Here is a 14635-nt window from a genome sequence, read left to right on the forward strand (position 1 = left end):
GAAATCGTGTCAGAGCGCTCGTATTTAATTCGTGGAGGTTTTTTTATACTGACCCAGGCCACGATTTAATATGGGAGACAAAATTGACCTTCTGTACCAACTGGTACAACCGATTTCTCAACAATCCTCATGACGTTATTTAATCTATGTTCGGTCTTGTGAACTCAGCGGCCGTTAATTATAGCTGACGAATAACGCAACCAGCCATAAATACTTTTTAAGTGTTTTAATTTAGCGTCAAAAACGGTTTCGGGCTACCATGCCCATCTTGAGGTGGCTAACATTTTTAGTTACTCAGCTATTTTGACCAACAGCATGTCGTCTGCTCTCACAATAAGTTCCAGCAGATGGCGATTTGTTTTGTTTTGGTCCATTTGGCTTTCCAGGTCGATGTACATTTTGTTGAGTTTCATACACACACATATTGTAAATAAATTACTGTGGGACATTAAAAATATTCTTAATGTCAGTACTGAGCATCACACATGTGCTGTACACTTGATGTTTTAGTTTGCAAGTGTATAGCACATGAGTGATGCTCAACACTGACATTAAGAATATTATCAAGTGCCGGCCGGAGTGGCCGAGCGGTTCTAGGCGCTTCAGTCTGGAACCGCGCGACCGCTACGGTCGCAGGTTCGAATCTTGCCTCGGGCATGGATGTGTGTGATGTCCTTAGGTTAGTTAGGTTTAAGCAGTTCTAAGTTCTAGGGGACTGATGACCTCAGAAGTTAAGTCCCATAGTGCTCAGAGCCATTTGAACCATTTTGAAGCAAGCAAGTACTGCTTACAGTCATCTTTACCGTGCAGAGACCAAATAGAAACCATAACTCTCATACTAATGTAGGTAATTGATTATATAACGATGTCACTAAAATTGTTTGACACTTCAGAGCCTTTTGCTGGTGGTGGAACTGTTTAAAAATTATCTATTTACCCAACGCATTTACTAGTATTACTTACGCTCTATATTGGAGCTATTATTGAACTTATATAATTGCCATGTTCTCTGCGGGGGCATGTACCATTTATGATATGCGTACAAGCAGAATTTTGATCAACTGTGTCTTAATATCTGTACCGTTAGGGCGTTCGTAATAAATGGTCACAATATTAAAACGAAGCACCGCTGGTCACCTATGCATAGAAAACTGTGTACAACTCGCAAGCGCTGTCCTTTCTTGATTGTAGAGGTACAAACTTTTTTAAGAATCGAGTGAATGCTTCTGTAATATATCAAGCAGTAAAAAAACAGTCAAATCTTCGCTTGCATTGGACAACACACTCTTCTGCTAATGGTAGTCATATGTAAGGTAGTATACTTCTTCTCTTCCGTAGGGCTAGTAATCAATTTTACGTAGCAATCCAAACACATGACCATCTTCATATCTACGTAAAACATTAAAGAAGTTAAAAATCACAAAATATCTTAAAAAGTCCTGCCCATCCCCAGTGAAAATTTTAACCGGACATCATCAAATTTCTGTCCTGAGGCCATTAACATGAGTCAGCAAACCATATAATAAGATAATGTGATCAGCCACACTGGTATCCAAAATTAAAGCATCAAACCGCTATCTCCCCGTCCGTGTCTAATTCACGATATAATCATACAAACTGTCAACCAGATGTCCGTACGATCGGGCTCTGCACCGACAACCATGTTAACGATGACGTCAGGGCGCCTATGCAGGAGGTAATGTTTGCCGGGCAGCCCCACATTCACAATCACTGTATACACTGTCACAGACGGTGCAATATGGGACAGAGAAGATTCCTACCAGACTCTCTGCGGTGGAGAGCCAGAGGAAGAACGAAAGCAGGGCAGTGGCAAACCATGTGGCTAATGGTTTAGTGTGAATCGTTCTGCTGTTTCTCGGACGTGTCGACAGTGTGTACAGATCGAAACTGTATTCCGAAAACCAAGGCAGGGCTGCCCAAGTGTGACTTCAGAAGAGAGGACCATTACTTGGCTGTACGGACACGACAGTACCGACTTAGTACTGCACAGAAACTGGGATGCGAACTCGCAGCATCCACTGCACTTGCTGTATCGAGGCAAACAGTGTGCAGAAAGCTTCGGCAGAGTGGCCCTTACTGTCGGAGACCTGCTGTATGTCTGCCTCTGACGTACCTTCACAGTAGGGAGCGTCTAGAGTGGGGTCATCAACATGCCACCTGGACAGTCGAAGAGTGGGACAATGTTGTTTTCACAGATGAGTCCCGAGTTAGTCTGGAGAATGATTCTCGATGGATTCGCATCTGGACAGATCGTGGAACAGGATTTCGGGACCCAAGCATTATGGAAAGAAACTGATATCGAGGAGGATCCCTAATGACGTGGGCAGATATTATGTTTACCACGAGCCCGTCTTCATGAAATTGTGCGGGCGAATAGGCAAGGTTTAATTGGTGTCAGCTAACGTGATGAGATCTTGGGAGCTTATTTACGATTGTTGCGAGGTGCTGTGGTCCCAGGCTTTGTACTGATGGACGATAATGCTCGACCTCATAGAATACAGGTGGTTGATAGAATGAAATTTTCACTCTGCAGCGGAGTGTGCGCTGATACGAAATTTCCCGGCGGTTGAAAACTGCGTGCCGGACCGAGACTCGTACTCGGGACCTTTGCCTTTCGCGTGCAAGTGCTCTACAAACGGCATTCCGGTAGAGCACTTGCCTGCGAAGGCAGAGGTCTCGAGTTCGAGTCTCGGTCCGGCACACAGTTTTAATCTGCCAGAAAGTTTCAGGTGATTGATGTTTTCTTGGAAACGGGAGATATCGCACGCATAGCGTGGCCTGCTCGACTCCCGATATGAATCCCATAGAGCATGTCTGGGATGCACCAGGGAGACGGCTTGCATCACGTCAGCATCCACTAACCACTCTCAAAGACTGCGAGCAGCTCTCCAGGAAGGAAGGGCGATATTGGCTGAGCATGAGACTGATGACATGATTCACAGCATACACCACCGTTGTCAGGCCTGTATTGCTGCCAGAGGTGGTCACACCCCACACTGAGCACATTAATCATTTGTCGGAATGCGCGTGCAAATCCAGTAAGTTGGAAAAAACGAAGAACATTTTTGTCTATCGTTATGCATGTTGCAGTTATTTACATTCTGTATTCGTCACATTGTTTCTACTTTATCATCACCTGTTTATGCTGATTTGTACCAAAATAAACAGAAGCTTGCAAAATTTCTGCTTGTTGCTTTAATTTTGGACACCCGTGTAGTTTTACAGTTCTGAGAAGAAACCAGTGGGAACAAATTTTGCGTCTTACTTTGAATTTCGGTTTTCTTTCATCGAGGGCTACTGTTGATTAACGTGTCATCCAATCCTTAAAGATCTCAACCGCAGTGCAAATCAATTCTTACTCTACACGTGAACCTCTTCCAGGGCGCGACTGAGAACTGGCGTGACACCTACAACAAGATCAGTTAAGATGCGACAAAAACATGGAACATTGTGTAAACTATATATATTGGACCTTCGTTGTTGACGTTTCAACAAGCTGAGTGGTTGGGACCAGCCATCAGCCAATTGTACTTCTTTCCCGGGAGCCACATTCTCGTTGCGTCGCCTGTTTCGAAGGTACATATAGAGCCTTCTCATGCGTGGCTGACTGGTCACGAGTGAAACTGACACTTCTCAGTCACAAATTTCTTTCTTTCGTGTCTTACCAGATTGCATTTTTCGCATCACTGAATTAAAAGAGTCAATCTAAGTTTCAATTCTGTACTCAGCGTTTCATTTCGTCCAAAATAACTAAAAATGTATCAAGGGTACTCCTACTGGATTCATTTATTCATTTTTTCAGTACTCTTTTACTTTGTTATCCGCTAATAATCAAAATCTGGTGGTTCTATTCTTCTAGCGCACACAGGCCAGCAACACATGCATGAGTAACACGCAAAAACTACGAAATTGTAAGACATTAACACAGGTATGACGACACATGCTATTATATTGGCGAAAAACTATTTCCGACTGATGAATCATAATTACCACAGCACGTTCCCAACGCAATATGATAGGTCGATGTTTTCCACAAAATGTACGATGGAAGTATCGACTGAATTATTCTTCACATATTTCTTGCTTACGCGTAACAGAACGATACGTCAAAATTCATTGAGAGGCGCAGTTATAGTAAAAAACAGAAACAACAGGAGCTCTGGCTGATTTCTAAACAGTGGCAGCGAAGAGAAGAAGATTTTATACACATTACAAAAGAATGACAGATGCAACATTAAGAACACTCAACATGCACTTTCACTAAACGTGCACTGAGTTATATTATCATAAAAAGAAAACATATATTGAAGAAACTAAAACTGGAAGAAGAAACATGCATTGAAATGGAAAGTAAATAGAAAAACAAACGTAAACATGCATTTAAATAAAAATTAATAGAAATTGAAAATAAAACCATACATGTATTGAAATTAAATGTAAAGGAAATTAAAGACGAAAACACATGCACTGGAATTAAAAGTAAAGGCAATTGAAAAGAAAAAAATAAACGTATACACATACATGCAATGAAATACGAAAATTAAAAGACACAGAAAAAATCAAGGCATATTTTTCCGAAAATAAGGCACAGACATATAAGGAAGAAATCAGAGGATGAGTCATTAAGTCGAGACACAGAGATTATTGACATGCAAACTGGTATAACTTTTTACATGCAGCCACGATCTTAGTTTGATGCGTGCATCCATTTATCATTGATTTCAGACTTCACTGACCCATTTCGACCATGTCCTTAAACAACCGAGTGGTGATTTCTTTCCTTTATTATTTTCAGAAGCAACAATGGTCTACTTTAAATCCACAATATGAAGAAGAGCAGGTGAGATCAGAAACCACTTGAGATTCGTTTACAATAACACCTCTAGTGTTATTTCTTCTACTTCTCCTCTTGTCAGTATTACAGAAGGCTGCGATAGCATCCGATGTCAGCGAGACATGTTAACCTCGTTTCCTCAGGTTTCACGTTGTTCAGAATTGGAGGCGACAGAGTTTTCCACGGTTTGCCAGTTGCCAGTGGTTTTAATCTCGTGTCCTCGCTTAGTGACTCTGCCTCGTACACGCGCGACGTGGCTCGGGTGGAGATCTTACGGGCTGTGGGCTCCGGCGAACACTGGCGGAAGGGGTCGCCAGTGAAGCCGGGGCGGCACGAGCAGGTGGGGGCGTGATTGACGACGGCGCAGTCGGCGTTGAGGCCGCACGTGCCGAGGCACGGGTCGGCGCACTTGGAGCGCACGCAGGCTCTCTCGGGCGGGCAGTCGGAGCTGAGCACGCACTCGGGCCTGCAGCCCTCGTACGGGTTGCCCACGTGGTCTGGCAGGCAGGAGCACGAGCCGGCGCCGTTGCGCTCTCTGCACACTGCGTTGGCGCCGCAGGGGGACGGCGAGCACGGCGTGGGGCGCTCCTCCACTGCCGGTGCTGCAAGGCGGGGACCAGTCCGACATGGCTCTCATTGCTCTGTGAGGTGTCAGTCTCGCTAACTACTCTCCTGTGGCCATCCAGGTAAGCTGTGGTTAGTCCGTATTAAGGCGGCTGGTGCTCTGCGTACTGTGACAATTGCATTAGCAGTTACTTTTAGTGCTACTCTCGGACCTTGACGTACCTTTAAGTGGAAGCATTGTTTTTTGTGACAGTGGTATTAGCGGTTATTTTTAGTGCTACTTTTCGACCTTAATACACCTTTAAGTGGAAGCATTGTTTCTTGTGACAATAATATTAGCGGTTACTTTTAGTACTACTCTTCGACCTTAATTTACCTTTAAGTGGAAGCATTGTTTTCTTTTTAAATTACTTTTAGAAATTAATATATACAATAATCTGTTAATAGGCTCGGCTCAATGTTACATCCACCATGAAACATTCGTTCTCGGACTTAGAAGAAAAATAAGCCATCAGGTAACACAAGGAAATAGTACAGTATGTAGCGAAAGTGAATACCACGAGTTGTATATTCGATGTTGCTGCTAACATGGGTAACACCAATACATCGTAATAGTTTCAGATTAAACAAAATAGGTTTTCAGGCACGAAAGTATGAGTGACATATTTTCTTTGTTGGTAATATTCCTTATACCGATACGTAAATAACTTTTTAATGAGAACCGTGCACTCTTCTCTTTGTTGAATTTGAAAGTTGTTGAAAAGCAGAATTCATTAATTTAACATTTGCCAATGAAGTCGTCTCTCGCCAGAAGTTCCCAGACAGTGCACTACGAAAATGATGACGAACGTGCCATTCCTCGGGATAGTTTTCTCAGTTTATATAATGAATCTGTTGATGACGTGGTGAACCATGCACAGCTATTTGTACATTTCCAGAGTGCTCGCCGTCGCAAACACATATAGATCTGGGAATGTATTTAGTGGTTATATCGCCCACACTAGTTTTACGTCATGTCCTTATCGTCTGCAAGTGCAAACCTTCCCGTGCTATCGTGACAATTTTCCTGTCAATTTTTGTCCGTTTCTTTCAGTGAAAACTTTCGTTATAAACACCAGCAAGTGTCACAAAAGTGTCATTACTTCTTCGAGAATCTTAGTTACACCGCAAAGCTATCACTATCAAACATCGTACCAGTTATCTTGAACCATTCATGAAACACTGTGGGTACCCATGTCAGCTAACTTACTATGTAGGGATACGAACCATGCTTCGTTTCTTTATTATTTCAAACAATTTTCCAGTAGTGTGCAAATAATAACACATCACCTTCTGAGTACTTCGTTTTTTGTGCTTAGGTTGTCATTTACAGATGAAAACGGTTCCAATACACTACTGAAGATATAGTAGTAAAAGACCTTGACGTTAATTTCATCTGTAAACAAAAACCTCACCCCAAAAGGATCAGTGTACTGTCATTATTTCAATGGTACTGGGAAATCCCGCAGAAATAATAAAATCGGATACGAAAGTAATTAATAAATTATACACATAAATTTTGTGTCATCATGAAGTGAACCTGTTCTTTCTAGTTTCCGTAGCTTTCACGGAGATCGTTTTCTTCCTTTTGTCCAAGAACTCAGTTTCATCATGTAAATCACTAGTTATCAAATCTCTTCGGTTGGCTCTGCATCAGCGCCTCACTGTAACACAGCAACTTTTCATATCGCCGCAGTACATTAAATGTACAGCTTCGGGCATTGCGAGTGACAGTTAACAGTGTTTCAGTGCGACGTTGAAACTGAAAACAGTCGACAAGTGTGACTAGACGACTGTCTTTACTATTAATAAAATTTCAGCTAATGTTTTGTAAGACAAATTTCCCCACCCAAGCAAACGTTTTTGGACAGATTCGGAGACTCAACGATGGCAGCAGACAGGAATGAATCCTGCGACCAAAGGGAAAGAGTTTTTGCTTACTTTTATGCGCTGGTTCCTCTTCTTGCTCCGGCCATGTGCTACAGGTCTCTGCCTAGTTGTATTACCGGTAACTACTCCACCTTGGAGAAAAATTTAAATTAGTTACTGAAACACCCACGTTCTCTTATTTTCCTTCCATAAAAACGAAAACACGATTTATCTGTTTTTTTTTCGGTTTTACAGATGACTCATTTCTACCTGAGAGGTAAGCGAAAAATTAATTCTTTATCAGTGATACATTCTTTTTTAATTGTTTAGTATCTAAAAGATATGCAAGTTTGTGCAAGGTGTCCGCCTTTCTATGGCTGTTACCCTAAAACACTAGGTGGCTACAAAGGAAATTATACGTACACTTATTTATCAGTTGATGTTAACACAGTTTCCGCTTAAAGAATTCAGTGACCAAGTTGTATATCGTGAAAGCTCAGTCCAGTGAACCCATCTGCATTTTCCTCACACGGCGTATCAACACGCACACTGTGAAACTTAATGTAATCTGTGTTTGATATAAGTCTCAGTATTTCTTTTTCATTGTGGTACCACAACAGCAACTGCATAGTGATCTTTGTACCGCGCTGCAACACAGGGGAAAAATTCTGGGATGTGGAGAAAAATATCAGTATTGTCGCGTGAGGTGTAGGCATGGACGAAGTAGTTGCGACGATAAACAGCTTGATCACTGACTAAGTTATGAAACTTAGGATAAATCCTAACGCGATTTAGAAAATAATTATATTGACAATAATGGAATTCGTACGTTGCACTATATTTACGATATGTAAGTATATCCAGACTGCTCCAAACACAATCGTGGCACAGAAGTAACGGTTTACCCTAGCAAGCAGTCACACAACGAACGAACAAATGTCTATAAAACGTTTGCAGAGACCCGTTTGCTGGGCACATGGGCGGAGCTAGCATTCCATCGGCGAGATGACGTTGGGGGTCTCATAACTTACCTTTGGTGGGACCCCTTGCATGCTCGCCGATGTGGACAACGTCAAAAAAGGATGCAACGTGCACATTCATTTCACAGACACACAGGCTATATACAATGCAGCATGCAACATGCAAAAGCGTTAGCGGTTACCGCTGCCTGCCTGGCCAAGTACCTCTCCTGAGCTGAAGGGAGAAAATAATCGCAAGTGTTTACAGCAAAATCAGTATGCTGACATAATATAACTAATATAACAGTATTAGGTACAAGCGTAACCTCCTTAAGTGAGCTCTCAGCCTATTTTTCCGTAATATCATTAACATTGAAAAATTAACCGTTTATTCTTCATTACACACAATAAATGCATCGCTTCTGAATATCAAAGAGTTGTTCACGTGTAAGTTGTTTTGGCTGTCAGTGGCTTAATTGTTTTTTCGACTTCTGTAGATCTAAGAGTGCTGGCACAAAAGCAGCTATCAACATACAGGGCTATTCAAAAAGATGGAACAGATTTCAAACATTTATTGCTTCCAAACTACAAAAGATAGAAACAAAATTCCAAAGTCCCTGGAAAGAGAAAAGTTCAAATTTTTATGCATTAATTTGAGCAGCATGTGTTACACAATAAATATCAAAACGGTGGCTCATTTCCTGCCGCACACAAAGAAGCTGGTCTCTCTCTACCGAATTCACAGCTTCAACAATGCGATGTCGCAGGCTATCAATAGTGTCAAGCACGTAACCACACAGATAAAAGTCACAAGGTGAGAAGTCTGGAGATTTGGGAGGCCACCAGCGATGAGAATTTCTCGAAGCACGTCCGACGTTACCTGAATGACAAATGACACTTTCCAGGCTGTTGGATTGGAAGAGGAGATAAGCAGAAGATGAACTCCATCGCCGGTGGCCTCCAAGGTCTCCAGTCCTCACACCTTGTGACTTTTATCTGTGAGGGTACTTAAAAGACCGCTTTTTTTATTCCCCTTATGCTTGTCACTCTTGAAAGTCTGCGACATCGCATTGTTGAAGCTGTGAATTCGATAAAGAGAGGCTAGCTTCTTCGTGTGTGGCAGGAAATGAGCCACCGTTTTGCTATTTGTCATGTAACACATGGTGCTCACAATGAATGCATAAAAAATTGAACTTTCCTCTTTCCAGGAACGTTGGAATTGTGTCTCTATCGTTTGTAATTCGGAAGCAATAAATGTTTGAAATCTGTTCTTTCTTTTTGAATAGCCCTGTATTATGAGTTTCTACTGTGTAAGTTCTACCCTCCTGAAATTACTATTAGAGGAGAGTCCCTAATTTTCTGTAGTCTGGTAGGTCCATGATACTCCATGATATCAATTTACTTTGTGAATTTCGCGAAGTTTATGTTTCAAATGGCTCTGAACACTATGGGACTTAACATCTGAGATCATCAGTGTCCTAGACTTAGAACTACTTAAACCTAACTAACCTAAGAACGTCACACACATCCATGTCCGAGGCAGGATTCGAACCTGCGACTGAAGCAGCAGCGCGAACCTGCGACTGAAGCAGCAGCGCGGTTCCGGACTGAAGCGCCTAGAATCGCTTGGCCACAGCGGCCGGCCGCGAAGTTTAGTCTTGACTTCGTTTAAAAATTGCCTTTCTTCTTGTTCGTTTTCGTTCTTGACTCTTTTTGAAATATCCTGTGTTTGAGTTTATTTAATACACTGCACATTTTTCTGTTACTATAATACGATAAAATGAGAAAATAGAAGTTACGTCTATTGTTGTCTACGTAAGTGATTTGCATGACTGACGAATATCGCTCAGCCTGGCACGTTGTTAGTAACTTCCGTTTGTTCAGAAGAGATGTAATGTACGTAAAATGATTCAGGATATTTGTGAGAATTGGTTATCGTCATGCTTTCTTACTCAGGCAAGATGCATCTCACTCTGGAAAATACGTTGATAAATAAAGAGATAGCCGCATAAATAAAACTGGAAAACATGCAACATGCATTACTCATATGTTGGGGACATGCCCAGGACACGAGAATGCTCATACACATATACGAGGATGCACATGCTCAAACTTCTAGAAAATTGCACACTTCCAAGTGGTATGTGACTCTGTTCTCTTCAGTAGGCTCCTCAATGAAACTGGATTCAGCATAGTGCTAAAATTATTAAACTGCCGTGAGTTAATTTAACTGAAAAAGAAACCAAAACTAATGTGGAAGTAATATTTCCTCTTTTTGCTTGTAAATACAAGGTCTTCTGTTAACGTTAAGTCCTCTAAAACTGGAAAAACTGTTCAGGATATCGAAACAAGGTTTACAGCGAGTGATAGCACATACGGGAATAAATATTTTACCGTGTAGTTCACACTGGAACATTTTTTTGTCTGTCAAGCAATTGAAACAACTACATGCGTTTATTTAAATGGAGCGATGCACATACAATGTACAACGCTTGTTAATTTTTGCAGCCAATGATTTCGTAAAAGTTAAATGTGAGATAAAATTATGTGGACACGCAGACACATTCACCATGCCGTCACAGAGGCATATCGATGAACTTTGCTGGAAACAGCAGTTTCACAAATACACGTTAGTGTGCTTATTTTATTTATTTATATTTCTTTTTAGTTTTCGCGTCGAAGGCTCGGCCAAGTTATGACCTAAAAACTGGCCGAAAAGGAAGAAATATAAATAAATACACTCCTGGAAATGGAAAAAAGAACACATTGACACCGGTGTGTCAGACCCACCATACTTGCTCCGGACACTGCGAGAGGGCTGTACAAGCAATGATCACACGCACGGCACAGCGGACACACCAGGAACCGCGGTGTTGGCCGTCGAATGGCGCTAGCTGCGCAGCATTTGTGCACCGCCGCCGTCAGTGTCAGCCAGTTTGCCGTGGCATACGGAGCTCCATCGCAGTCTTTAACACTGGTAGCATGCGGCGACAGCGTGGACGTGAACCGTATGTGCAGTTGACGGACTTTGAGCGAGGGCGTATAGTGGGCATGCGGGAGGCCGGGTGGACGTACCGCCGAATTGCTCAACACGTGGGGCGTGAGGTCTCCACAGTACATCGATGTTGTCGCCAGTGGTCGGCGGAAGGTGCACGTGCCCGTCGACCTGGGACCGGACCGCAGCGACGCACGGATGCACGCCAAGACCGTAGGATCCTACGCAGTGCCGTAGGGGACCGCACCGCCACTTCCCAGCAAATTAGGGACACTGTTGCTCCTGGGGTATCGGCGAGGACCATTCGCAACCGTCTCCGTGAAGCTGGGCTACGGTGCCGCACACCGTTAGGCCGTCTTCTGCTCACGCCCCAACATCGTGCAGCCCGCCTCCAGTGGTGTCGCGACAGGCGTGAATGGAGGGACGAATGGAGACGTGTCCTCTTCAGCGATGAGAGTCGCTTTTGCCTTGGTGCCAATGATGGTCGTATGCGTGTTTGGCGCCGTGCAGGTGAGCGCCACAATCGGGACTGTATACGACCGAGGCACACAGGGCCAACGCCCGGCATCGTGGTGTGGGGAGCGATCTCCTACACTGGCCGTACACCACTGGTGATCGTCGAGGGGACACTGAATAGTGCACGGTACATCCAAACCGTCATCGAACCCATCGTTCTACCATTCCTAGACCGGCAAGGGAACTTGCTGTTCCAACAGGACAATGCACGTCCGCATGTATCCCGTGCCACCCAACGTGCTCTAGAAGGTGTAAGTCAACTACCCTGGCCAGCAAGATCTCCGGATCTGTCCCCCATTGAGCATGTTTTGAATGGATGAACCGTCGTCTCACGCGGTCTGCACGTCCAGCACGAACGCTGGTCCAACTGAGGCGCCAGGTGGAAATGGCATGGCAAGCCGTTCCACAGGACTACATCCAGCATCTCTACGATCGTCTCCATGGGAGAATAGCAGCCTGCATTGCTGCGAAAGGTGGATATACACTGTACTAGTGCCGACATTGTGCATGCTCTGTTGCCTGTGTCTATGTGCCTGTGGTTCTGTCAGTGTGATCATGTGATGTATCTGACCCCGGGAATGTGTCAATAAAGTTTCCCCTTCCTGGGACAATGAATTCACGGTGTTCTTATTTCAATTTCCAGGAGTGTAAAACGAAAACAATATAGTAGCCATGGAACTGATAAATCCAGAAAAATTCTTTATCAGCTACGGTTACACACACAAAATTCTCCTAAAATAACTGAGAAGAACATGTGTATGAATGTATTTGAAAAACATTAATTATTTAAATACTTTACTAAATGAAAAACGTTACAAATGTTAACCATAAAAAATACTACCCCTCTCTCCATTACTTCCAATCGACAACCTTATTCTGATCTCTGAACGGTTTCTCAAATTTTAAAGGCTTGTACGTTACGTGGGAGACCCTGCGTAGGACGTTTTCTGTATCCTCTTGCATTCAGTTTACTTCGATAAAGATTTTTCGGAATGAACACGCTGGAGCTCTAGGCAAAATAATAACGTTTTTCCAACTACTTTTCCTTTTTTAAACAGAATATTCTATGAGTAAGTAAACTGGCATTTGATTCTCTCAGTTTACTGCGAGACATGGCGATTTTGGATAATTCTTACAGCAGACGTTCAAAATTGTAGTGTTAATGTGACTCGTAATATTTTACCTAATCGTAATAAAGTTACTAGCGCCAAATCCTTCTGTGGAAAGAGGATATCAGGAAACGTTTATTCATGTGTAGGAACTAGAGCTGTTGCGTGAGAATTGCATTTTCTCTTTTAAAAAAGTCATTCACTTCTGTTGCTGACGATTGTTTTAGTGGATGCGAGCGTAACGGCAGTGGATGGAAATAATTAGATGTAAGAGAGTATCCTGATGAGAATTTTGAGTCACCTAACATTTAGCAGTAGAATTTAATCCGGGAAGGAGGTACACAGGCCGTTTGGCAGACCAAGCGGCCAACCTTTGCATGCAACAAGCAGTTAGTAGATGTAAGAGAGAGATGTGCTTCCTACCTTGTGGAGCAGGACTGCATCCGGTGAAGGGGTCTCCGGTGAATCCAGGGACGCAGCTGCAGACGGGCGTGTGATTCACGACGCGGCACTCGGCATTCGAACCGCACGATCCCGGACACGGGTCAGCGCAACGCTGATTGATACACGCGAACCTACTTTGGCACTCGGGATTGATGGTACACTCGGGCCTACAAGAGGGCGGTGCGCCCACGTAACCGTCGAGACACGTGCAAGCGGGGCCGGCCCCTCGGACTTGGCATTGCGCGTTCGGACCGCACGGCGAAGGCAAGCAGGGGTTCTCCGGCACTGTCGGCTTGTCCTCTGGAACTGAAAACAGATCAGCAATTAATGATACAGCTCTACGGAGACGAGACGCATCTGCTGCAGTTTTGTCAGCAAATTTATTAGTCTGGCAGAAATTCAACGTATTTGTGGGGCAGTGGTACTTTTGTCCCTTACTGCAGTTTGTGGGTGACACAGAGAGGAAGCAGGGTAAGTATCTGAATTGTGATGCTGCAGGAGAGTTTTAAAAATTAAGTGGACAGATACGTCACAAGTGGTAAGTTCCTACATGTACAAGGAAATGAAAGGAGGGACAGAATTACAGCAACCAGGAACACTTGACTTGATAGGAACAATAGACGGAGTAAATTTGTAGTCAGATAACAAGTAGAAATTGAAAAACAGATTGTGGCGGTTCTTGCCTACATGGAGATGATAGGCTTAGCAAAGAGACTGAGGATATTAACAAATTGAGACGTTGACGACTTACAAAATGTCACCTCTGCCAGCCATTTGTCAGTGTATTATTTATGATCTGTAATACTAGCCAAAGTAAAAAAAAAAAAAAAAAAAAAAAACCTGATTCATATTTATTGCATTTTAAGACTGCTGAATTCTCTTGTCTCTTCAACGTCGAGAAAAATAGCTCAATTCGTCCACATTAGACAATGATCTGTTAAATTGTGGCGCTAATGCAAATCTTGAGCGACAGAGATCTCTGCAACTGTACTTCTTTACTTATTCAACTGTTTATTAACACATGTGGGCATTATAAAAATTAATGAACCACCTAAAACTTTCACCGCAAACACTGCGGAAATGGAAACTGTTATTGATGTACGGTTTAGACAGAATGGATTAGTTGTTAGGGGTTCGTGCTGTTAGCCAATCAACGGATTGTAATAATATTTAGAAAGTGTATTTTTTGTGCAAATACACACCTCCTTTAAAAGGAACAATGCTTATTGACATTAACTAAAAGCAGGGTAAATTAAAAGTCAGTGGCGTTTGTTGCAGGGTTCAA

General features: G+C 43.0%; 1 protein-coding gene across 1 annotated transcript in view; it reads right to left on the minus strand.

Annotated features, from left to right (window-relative positions):
* The window catches only part of LOC124775374, a 607101-nt gene that overhangs the window by 169424 nt on the left and 423042 nt on the right, over positions 1–14635 (minus strand). Inside the window, exons 96-97 of the mRNA XM_047250212.1 lie at positions 13330–13656; positions 5131–5457 (exon numbers count right to left, since the gene is read on the minus strand). Coding sequence (XP_047106168.1) covers positions 5131–5457; positions 13330–13656 — 654 coding nt within the window. The remainder of the gene's footprint in view (positions 1–5130; positions 5458–13329; positions 13657–14635) is intronic.

The sequence above is a fragment of the Schistocerca piceifrons genome, chromosome 1 (genome assembly GCF_021461385.2).
Source record: "Schistocerca piceifrons isolate TAMUIC-IGC-003096 chromosome 1, iqSchPice1.1, whole genome shotgun sequence".
NCBI lineage: Eukaryota > Metazoa > Arthropoda > Insecta > Orthoptera > Acrididae > Schistocerca > Schistocerca piceifrons.